Source organism: Ailuropoda melanoleuca, chromosome 1, assembly GCF_002007445.2.
Source record: "Ailuropoda melanoleuca isolate Jingjing chromosome 1, ASM200744v2, whole genome shotgun sequence".
NCBI lineage: Eukaryota > Metazoa > Chordata > Mammalia > Carnivora > Ursidae > Ailuropoda > Ailuropoda melanoleuca.
The window spans coordinates 80,219,113-80,229,982 of NC_048218.1; the positions used below are offsets into that span (position 1 = coordinate 80,219,113).

The 10,870-nt window shown below is 34.8% G+C and overlaps 1 protein-coding gene across 8 annotated transcripts in view; it reads right to left on the reverse strand.

Annotated features, from left to right (window-relative positions):
- Positions 1-668: 668 nt before the first annotated feature.
- The window catches only part of KLHL24 (kelch like family member 24), a 41,334-nt gene continuing 31,132 nt past the window's right edge, over positions 669-10,870 (reverse strand). For all 8 annotated transcript variants that reach the window (XM_002915704.4, XM_034662025.1, XM_011220341.3 and 5 more), the window contains one exon: positions 669-5,742. In XM_002915704.4, coding sequence (XP_002915750.1) covers positions 5,542-5,742 — 201 coding nt within the window. In that variant the 3' untranslated portion in view covers positions 669-5,541. The remainder of the gene's footprint in view (positions 5,743-10,870) is intronic.

Consider the following 10,870-nt stretch of genomic DNA (forward strand, 5'->3'; position numbering starts at 1 on the left):
GTTGGACTCAGGTCTACTGAAGCACACGCACTTTCCAGGTGTGACTGCAGAGGAATTGAGTCAAAGGAGAAATTGTTAACATTTATCACTTAAACATTTATTACTTAAGAAGCACTCTAACTTGCCATTTTATTTTGATGGCACCATTTAAAAACTAAGCATAAAAAGCTAAGCATTGCACATGCTTCTGTAACATATTTATATCATCTCAAAATTTTACTTTTGTTAATGTAAAATCAGACATTGCCTATCCTGTAACTAATATGCCCTCTCTTTGACATCTGAAAGAAAATTCCTTCAGTTCTTTACTCTTAATATTACTACAGGGGTACTTTTGAGAGTCAAATCAAAGAACACTAGAGTACACAGGTTATGGGTAACTTTCTGATGATTATAATTGTTTTGTGGATAGGTAACACTTCCACGTGGTTCAGACTAAAACACTGACTATATGCATATTTATACATAATTATATATGAGTATGCAGAGGCATTTCTTTTTTACTTGTTCCTCAGCGACCATTTCTTCATATACACCAATGTTTTCTTTATTCTTCCAGTTACTTTATGGACATACAAGTAATTATTCATATATATTAATATGAATTTTCCTCCATCCCTTTTTTTTTTTGCACAACCATTTGGATGTATTTAAAACAAAACAACAAGTTTTTGGTAAACAAAATTTAATACAACTGTATAGTCAAATAATAATGGTTAAAGGACATTTTATTAGATACAACTTTAAAAAAATTAAACTATGCACAAAATATAAACAAGACATTTAAGTATTAATGTGCTACAACCAAATTGAGAACAAAGTACAAAGCATTTTTTTTCACTATGAAGATTCTTGGAGCCTCTCACTGAAAGCAAATGACATTTGGGTGCCATAGGCCTGTACAAGTTGTAAAGCATGTTATGCTTCTTTTCCAACTCTATAATTGTTGTCTTAGTTAGCTCCAGAAACTGTCAAAAATTTCAATGAAGAAACTGGGGGGGAGGGATGACGGGGAAAGAAGAGTAAGAACTTTTTCAGGAAATATAAACAAAAAAGCCTGTAGAAGGAAAAAAAAATAGTACACAAGGATGGAACAAAAATAAGTACATTTACTTTTTTGACATTAGATGTAGATATTGCAAACGATGTTTTCAAAGGTTTAATCAATGTTAGATGTTTGTCTGAATATCTTAAAAAGCACCTTGGTAACAAAAATAAACAAAACCCTCAAATATAATAAATGCCAAACACTCAACATTTCTTAACATTCTCATTCTGCCAAGCAACCACGTGGTGCTTATTAAAAAATTTAAGAAGGGGAGTTTAATTACTCCGTAGGAAACAAATATGAAACTCATCTAAGGTAAGCTTTATTTAGAATGAAAAAAAAAAAAGTTTAAAGAGCACTAGAGAACTTAAGGCACATAAACAAATTCAGATGCAGTTATTTTGAAAGCTTTAAAACAAATTCTTTTTCTTTGGAACAATATATAAAATAAGTTATGACTACTGCTGTTTTTAAAAAAATTATTTATGACGATCATCTTTAGTCCTAAGTAAATTTAATATCTAAGGCAATCACACAAATGTAACACATTCATAAAAAACATTAAAAAATGTCTGAAGTATGTTGAAAATGTCTCTGGAATTATCAATTCACACTCTGGCTCAAGTGGTTTCTGATGTCTAGCATTAGATGTGACAGTAAGTAGAACTACCTAGTCAAATCTACTTAAAGGCCAACCAAATTGCCCCCATTCTGTTTACTTGATATGGCGAATTTATTTATTTAACAAAACGAATAATGGGGTGAGGTGATGTAAACCTGGTTTTCAATATAATGCACAAGAAATTCTAATAAGGCCAAAATTATGTTGAGGTTAACTGGTGTCTTGAGTTTAGTAAAATAAAGGCTTCCATAGGAAACCTTTAAGAGACATATCACTTGGCACCACAAACAGCTCTCTCTTCTCTTTGAAAATACAGGCTGGAGATGTCTTTTCCACATATAAATCTCAAGACACAAAAGGCACACACAATTCAAACCCCCTCTTTTCATGTATGGGTTCTCACAGCAATTCTTTTTTTTTTTTTTTAATCTATTGCCATATCCAGACAACAGGAAACACACACACACACACACCTGGTTTGCATATAGACAAAAGTAGTAAAACTGAACCTTTGTCTTTCCTGAGTTTCAGAAGGGTATATGACAGTAGAGATACATAAACAATTCGTATTCACTAAGAGAAAATGTATCAGTCCACAAAACATTTTCATCTTTCTAAATGTAAAAGAATGAATGTTCAGCCACTGCCTGTGTGAAGCCCCTTTACCAAATTAAATTTACTCTAGCATCATGAACTGAAGGTTATATAGTTATGGCACTTTAAACACCCCAAATAGGCAAAAATGACAAGTTAATACCCTCCCTGAGTATTTACATCATTTTTTCTTAACACCTGGTTTAAATGGAGTAAATATCAATATTTCAGTCATCTAGGGAAACAAAAGTTTACTGAAGATTCAGTAAGCTACTATTTCATACCTGTGCAGTAGTCAGTGGGAAGATTAAATCTGAAAAAGAAGAAGGTCTACTGTTGTAAAAATGAGACCACTTCATAGCTCACTCATAGGAAAACACACATTAATGAACAAAAAACTATACTTTCCTGTTAATCTACAACACATACGCTTGAATTCCTTTTCCCACTGAGGTATCACAGCTGGGTTTAGCAAACTCATCTCTACCTCCAATTTGTTTTCTGATCTTGTGAAACCTTATGCGCTACATAGATTCCGACTGCATACACTAATACCCATCATGTACTTCAAACTTTTCGTTAAGTAATCACTTCACCCAAAGTGGGGCTCAAACTCACGATCCCGAGATCAAGAGTTGCATGCTCTACTGCCTGAGCCAGCCAGAGGCCCCTCATCATGTACTTTCAAATGTAAAAAAGTACTATAGAAATGCCCAAATAAAAAAAATCTTCTGGAATTGAATTTAATTAAGTCAACCAATTCTTACTTTACGTGCTTTTCTCTGATCATCACAAACTGATCAAATTCTTGGTGTTTGTATATATGTGTGTACATGACCGTACTATCTATCTATACGTGTATATACATACATACTAACCCAGAAGGCTTATACGAGCATCTCCTATCAAAAGAAAATCTGTCAACTATGCGATGACAGTATGAATATAACCTGACACAATTTGGTTGATGAATCCCTTTTTATATACTAATTATACCCTAAAATTCTTTTATCAATGCTAACATTATTTATCAACAATCTGTAAAGGAAGATAAATAAAGGATATTAAAATATCAGTTGAGTAATTTCAAAAATTGTTAATTTCATAGGATTCAAGCTAGGTTCTTGGTGGCCTACTTAATTTATGTAGTTTCAAATTAAGTAGAAAAAAATTAAACAATATTGGCATGAGGTCTATGTTTAAACAAATTGTTTTATAAGATTTCATTTCAAATTTAGTACAATAAACACATGGATATTAAAAAATGTATAAAGAAATACAAGTAAACAATCAATACTTTTACAATAGACAAAAGTACTACAATACAAGTGATCTTGAGAAAGTTTTTTTGTGTGTGAAGTGTCTGTATGGATGGGCATGATCTTACAAATACACATGAAAATAACAAGTATCATTTGTATAATCCTCAGCATTTACAAAACACTTTCCTCATACATTATCTCATCTACCGAAAAGAATCTCTGAACTAAATAGGTTCCATTATCTACAAAAGGTATATTGCAGAAGTAGATGTTTACTTTAGAATTAAAACAAGTATCCCAATTGTATTCACAATTGTCTTTCAACTAAAATGATAGAAAATTGTTTCCTGAATTGCTCTGATAATTATCAGAAAAAGGTATATATCATTTCAAATTATGATCTGAAAATTTTAATTCCCTAAACATTTATAAGATCTTTAGTTTTCCTCAGAATTCAGATTCCAGCTAAACTGACGTTGAAGCTGTACACTTTATTAGAAATCTCTGTATCATTCTAAGATGAGAAAACAAAATGGTTTATCTATGTTAGGTTTTTTATTACTAACTTGGTTTTAACAGAAATCTGGTGGCACTATCATCACACATTTGCATCATCTCTCCTGTGACAATGAGTATGTAAGTATGATGTGAGACAACAATAGCGCCTGGGCAGTCGAAATCCAGCAGGCTACCCAGAACATCCCTGGAATACCCCTAAAATGTTGTAAATTATATCTGTTCACCCAGGAATAACAGTAATCACTTATGTTACAGTTCCAGCCGTTCCATTTGCCTTAGAAAAAAATTTTACATTCCTCTCTGAAAACTAGTAAGCTTATAAACTGGAGTTGAAAAATCTAGACAAAGACAATTTGTTGTAGAGAATCTTGAGAATGTTGACCAGTATTTTCCACAATGGGTACCAACTGAAAGATTTATCTTAAAAGACTGCAAACACCGCTGTTAGTTTTTTTGGATAGCTAATTTTAAAAGAAAAATGGACCCACTGATAAGGTGGTCCCTGCTTTATCCTTTAAAGGCAACTCAAGAGTGGAGACTCCAGGATTTTTACCTGTTCACAGGAAAGGAGGATAACCAGGGAAGAGGTCCTCACCCAAAGCACCATACTAATGAAGTCAACCCTACTGGGCTAGGGAGAAAATCTGTCCCTGTTTTCCACAAAATAATATTGCAAAATGGATTTCGACTCTCTTGCCAGGTTCAAGAAAAGGTGCTTCCTTAGAGGATTTAGAGATGATACATAAGTACTCTGAGAGCCACAGTGGGTCGTTTTTCCTTCAATGGTCTTACATAATTTTTTCTTAGGAATTAACCTATAATTTTAATCCCCATTTTAGGGGCACTTGCTTTTCTATCTCCTACCCAATGTTCTTCCAAAAATATGTTTAATATAAGAGAGCAATTCTAAGAAGTCATGATAATTCAGTATTTTATGATACTCAAATTATTGTCATTACATTTTTATCAATTACTGAAAAAAAACTTTCAATAAAATCAATCCGTTTGGATATATTTTCAGTGAAAAAGATTTTTAAAACTGACTCCCCCCCTTTGTAAGCATTCTAAGCATTATGTGATTTAACCTAAACAAAGCCTAAGTCATGCAATTTTCTATACATATATGACAAAATAAGGAATATAAAGGCTTACAGATAAACATATATAAATGGAGAAACCATTCACAAATTCCTAAAAGTTACACAGGCAGACATTATTTCCTACTCCACATGAGTTTCTTACAAACACTTACAAAGGTACACTCTCAAAACCCAAGCAATAACCACTATTATTTTCAAGAACATTTTTTTTCCCAATTACAGGAAAGGCTTTATTACAGTTTGAAAGATTGATATTTCAGGGGAAAAGGCACCACAATTATTATCTTTACTTTTTTGTGTACACGGCACAAAGGAGATATGTCAAGTTCCCACTCTGGAGTTCTTAAAACCTCTCATCTTGGATCAGTGTGGCTTCTTGGGTGAGGTATCCTGGCTTCAGAGCTTAAAGCATTTTTCATTGTATCTATGTATAGTCACACAGCCGTGATAGGACACTGGCCTGGGCATTGCAGCTACCCCTGTGATGATACTTGTTGCAGGATCATAACAGAGAATAGTGTCTGTGGCTTCTCCATTTTCCCGTCTTCCACCCAGGATATATATTTTACCATTACACACAGACATACCACAGTTTTCCTGTTGAACCAAATACATTAAAAAAAAAAATTAACTCTTGAAGGTAAGGAATTTGGTAACAAACTGAAAAGTAAAATAAGACACGCTTTGACAGACAGAAAAAGAAGTCATGAAATTTTGCCCAACTCCTGCTCTATGTGTGAGTGCCAGATAATTTTGCATGAATGAAATCTGTTAAAATAAAATATATGTTATGACTGGGGCCAAGATGTGGGAGGTGAAGTGGGGGTAGTAGACTGAGAGAAGGGTTTTAACTTAACAGTAGTCGAACAAAAATATTTTCGAAGAGCGCGGCTTGCTTCTCCTATTACAGGGAGGTCCCTTATTACAGCCAGTGGCTATTACATGACCAAGGAGTAGGAACATTATTCATTATGTGGGATTACCCACAAGCTGAATGAATGAATGAGAGAAAGACTTATAAACAAATTAACAAAGCACTGTTATTAGGAGCCTTGGCTGGGATATAGAAACTCCCCAAATAATATTTTAACTTTGCACACAATGGGATTCTTAGCTGAATCCTACTCTTCTCTGTCAATAACATAACTACTATAAAAAACAAATATTCTTGCAAGGATGAGAGTGATTCTTCCAAGAAAGAAATTACACTCAAATTGTCTCCCTATTCATGGATCTGGTTATGCTGCAGGTCAAATTTTCTATTTACATTACTTTTTCAATTACTTTAATTCAGAAAGTTATTGCATATTACTATCATCCTGTTTCTATATAACTAACAATGAGATGGGTTCTACCAATCAGTACAACAAACATTTTTACTTGAATAGATTTGCTGTGTATGTAAGTTTTGCTCTCTCTTTTTTAAAGATTTTATTTATTTATTTGAAAGAAAGAGAGCACGAACAGGTAGGGGGGAGCAGGAGGGAGGGAGCAGAGGGAGAGGGATAAGCAGACTCCAGGCCAAGCAGGGAACCAAGTGTGGGGCTTGATCCCAGGACCCTGAGATCAGGACCTGAGCTGAAGGTAGACACTTAACAGACTGAGACACCTAGGTGCCCCTAAGTTTTGTTCTTATAGAAGAAATTAAATCTTGGTAGACTTATATAATAGAAGATAGTATCTTCAGGTCTAAAAGAATTCGTGAGTACCTAAAAATACCTATATCAGAGTTTACACATACCCAGAATAACTTAGCCCATATCATTAATGAATGACAAAGCTTTATCTAGAATATCACCCATGAATTGTACCAATTATGTGCCAAACTACAACATTTTTCATCTAAAGCACAGTGAGCTCTTTCTATAAGTTCTAAAAGTTCTAAATATAATAAAAAACAATATTATCCTCAGTTTTCAGATAGAACCTAGCCTATAGTATTGAACCTTAGTCACTTTAATGATAATTCTTAAACTACATAATTACAGGATCTTATTACAATGTCATTTCAGATAATAATGCTCAGAAATAAATGAAGCAAGCAACCTTGAAATCAGTTATTCCTTCGTATCAGGAAATTACTTGTGTCAGATATAGTAGCTTATTTTACTCTATTAGAATCTCAAGAGTAATGACAGCTAGTAAGAAAAATAATTTATCAAGGCGCCTGGGTGGCTCAATCTGTAGTCCTGGGATCAAGCCCCATGTCATTCTCCCTGCTCAGCAGAGAGCCTGCTTCTCCCTCTCCCTCTGCTGCTCCCCCTGCTGTGTGCTCTTTCTGTGTCTGTGTCAAAGTCTTAAAGAAAAAAAAAAAAGGAAAAATAGGGACGCCTGGGTGGCTCAGCCGTTAAGCATCTGCCTTCGGCTCAGGTCATGATCCCAGGGTCCTGGGATCCAGCCCCGCATCGGGCTCCCTGCTCATCGGGAAGCCTGCTTCTCCCTCTCACACTCCCCTTGCTTGTGTTCCCTCTCTCACTGTCTCTCTCTGTCAAATAAATAAATAAAATCTTAAAAAAAAAAGAATTTATCAATACACGAAGTTTTCCTTTTTAAAGATTTTATTTTTTTAAGTAATCTCTACACCCAACATGGGGCTTGAATTCACAACCCTGAGATCAAGAGTTGCATGCTTTCCTGACTGAGCCAGCCAGGCAACCCAATACATGAAGTTTTAACGTTATTTTTCAAGATTGAAATGAACATGATCCTAATATTTAAAAAAAACCCTCCCCTTAATTATTATTTTTCATAATGCTTAATGCTTAAATGTTAAAATTCCAACAATATGGGGCGCCTGGGTGGCTCAGTTGTTAAGCGTCTGCCTTCGGCTCAGGGCGTGATCCCAGAGTTCTGGGATTGAGCCCTGCATTGGGCTCCCTGCTCTGCTGGGAGCCTGCTTCTTCCTCTCCCACTCCCCCTGCTTGTGTTCCCTCTCTCACTGGCTGTCTCTCTCTCTCTGTCAAATAAATAAATAAAATCTTAAAAAAAAATTCCACAATAAACAAAAAAGAGTCAGATTTTTTTCATTTATTATTCTAAACATTTTTTAAAAATTTTATTTATTTATTTGTCAGAGAGAGAGAGAGAGACAGAGAGCACAGCAGAAGAAGAGGCAGGCAGAGGGAGAAGCAGGCTCCCCGCCTGAGCAAGGAGCCTGATGTGGGACTCGATCCCAGGACCCTGGGATCATAACCTGAGCTGAAGGCAGCCGCTTAATGGACTGAGCCACCCAGGCATCCTCTATTATTCTAAACTTTAATGACATTTTAAACACTTGGGCTACTGAAGAGGGATTGAAAAAAGTTCATCATAGACCTAAAAAAATATTCCACAATTTTTCAAAGGATGTTCCTGACAAGAGTTAAAAAGCAAAATATGTTTAAAATAGCAAGTTGTGGCTTGTAGGATTTATGAAGAGTCAAGAGGCATGGAAATGGTAAGGGACAGAAAGAGAAAAAGGCTGGTTTAGGTTCATTAGGTCTGCAAAACAAAGAGCTCATTTTTTCAGCTTTTTTGCTACTTAATATTCTAAGCATTTAAAAAAGGTTTGACACAAATAACTGTCTAATACGAAATTACAATTGATTTTTCCTTTTTTACTAATTAGCATTAAACAGTAGGCAAACACTTACAAATGGTTCAAAAATTACCTATCAATACTGTTTACAAAGATATACTTAAAGATTTTTTTTGAAGATTTTATTTATTTAGTTGACAGAGATAGTACAAGCAGGGGGAGCAGCAGAGGGAGAGGAAGAAGCAGGTTCCCTGCTAAGCAGGAAGCCCGATGCAGGGCTCGATCCTGATGTGAGCTGAAGGCAGACACTTAACCAACTGAGCCACCCAAGTGCCCCAACAAAGATAGACTTAGAGGTACTGGTAGTTAAGAATGGACTGAGGAGAAAAGATAATCCCAGAAATCTCAGTAGTGTTTGCTTCAAGAGATATGACATAGAATATTTGATTTAGACTTTAATGATTTGTCTTTGTCATAATAGATTTAATATACTTCTGAGCTAAATGTTTTTTCTTTGAAATTTTTGAAGTCAGTATTATTCATTAATTAGAAAAAATGTGCCATGTTTGTCCTGTTGTTTTTTCTTAGTTTTATCCCAGTCATGTAGTTAGAAACATATTCACTGTATGCCCTGTATTATTCTAGATGCTGGAAATTATCTTCCTAAATTGTTATAATTTTCTATAATATAGCCAAGTTCTGAATGAACAGTACTTCTTGGTGAAAATGCATTATACTTTAAAATATTCACTATAAGCCGATGAAGATTAGCTTTGATTAAAAAATTTAGAAACTGAGGAATCTGGCTGGCTCAGTTGGTAGAGCCTATGACTCTTGATTTCAGGATCAGGAGTTCAAGCCCCATTTTGGGGGTAGAATTTACTTAAAAAAATTAGAAATAAGTGTAAACACTTGTCACACAGGTGAATGTGACTATAATATGGGTTCTTACATGGTAGGGCACACCCTCACCTCTATAGAGCTGGAGACTGTCCTTTCCAGGAGACGCCACTGAGCTAAAGAAATGTGATTCATTTTTACTTAAATGTGATATAAGAGGAATAGAAGATTATATTCCCTCTACACCATGAAGCTGAAGGTCTTATATGTCCCTTTCATCAGCTGAGGCAATGTTACTTTGAATACATTACTAATTAGAGACTATACCTCAGTGTCAAAAACTTTAGAAAAATGATGCTACATTCAAACCCTATGCATTATTTTTACAGTCTATATCTCTTACACATCTTGCATATATGACTCTTAAAATTAGGACCCTTGTTACTGCACTGTCTCATTTGTTTACTTATTCAGCAAATATTTACTGAGCACCAATTAATGCAAGATACATAGAAAATGAGTTAGAAAAAACAGTATTGTCAAGAAGATGGAATTCTGGTATGGAAATAAATATTTATACCCATAAAAGAATATTATGACTGCCATGACAGAGGTGTAAGTGCAATGAGAGGTCAGAAAAGGAGATTAATCCTGAGCAGGGAAACTTTAGTTTGTTTTAACTATGAAGTGGTCCTTGAAAGAGGAGTAAAAAGAATTACAAGTAGAGAAGGTAGAAAAGACATTAGAGTCTAAGTGGACATCATGAACCAAGGCAAGAACACATATGATCTATTTAGCAAGTGCAATTTAATAGACATGTAATATAATTGGGAAAAAGTTCCAGAAAGTGAAGCTAAAAAGGCAAGCAGAGGTCAGATGACAGAAGGCCTAGAATGAAGTGGGAAAACTTGGATTTTATTCAGTATGTTTCCAATCAAAGGAGAGACATAATAAGATTTATGGGAAAATAACTAGTGGTTAAATGGGTGAGAGAAGCAAGACATTAAAGAACACTAATTAGAATATTATTGTTTTTGTTTAGGGAAGACCTGATAAGAACTTGAACAAAAGCAGGAAACACAGGAATGGAAAAGAATAGGAAAAACTCTGAGGAGACAGAACTGATATACTGGATTCAATTTAGGAGAAAGTGAGGAAAATCTAAGAAATTAAGTCTAGGTATGAAATAATAGAAAAATATGTATTGGTCTCTGCCCCCAGTTCCTGATACAGAGCTCCTAAATCCCTTGGAATTTCCTGAGTGATAGTAAAGTCTTTTGTTCTAATGAGGCGACTGTTGGTAGGCTCCTGGATGGGGGGCTGATGGTGCCTGGTCACCAAAAAGATCAAGCCATAATTAGAATCTTA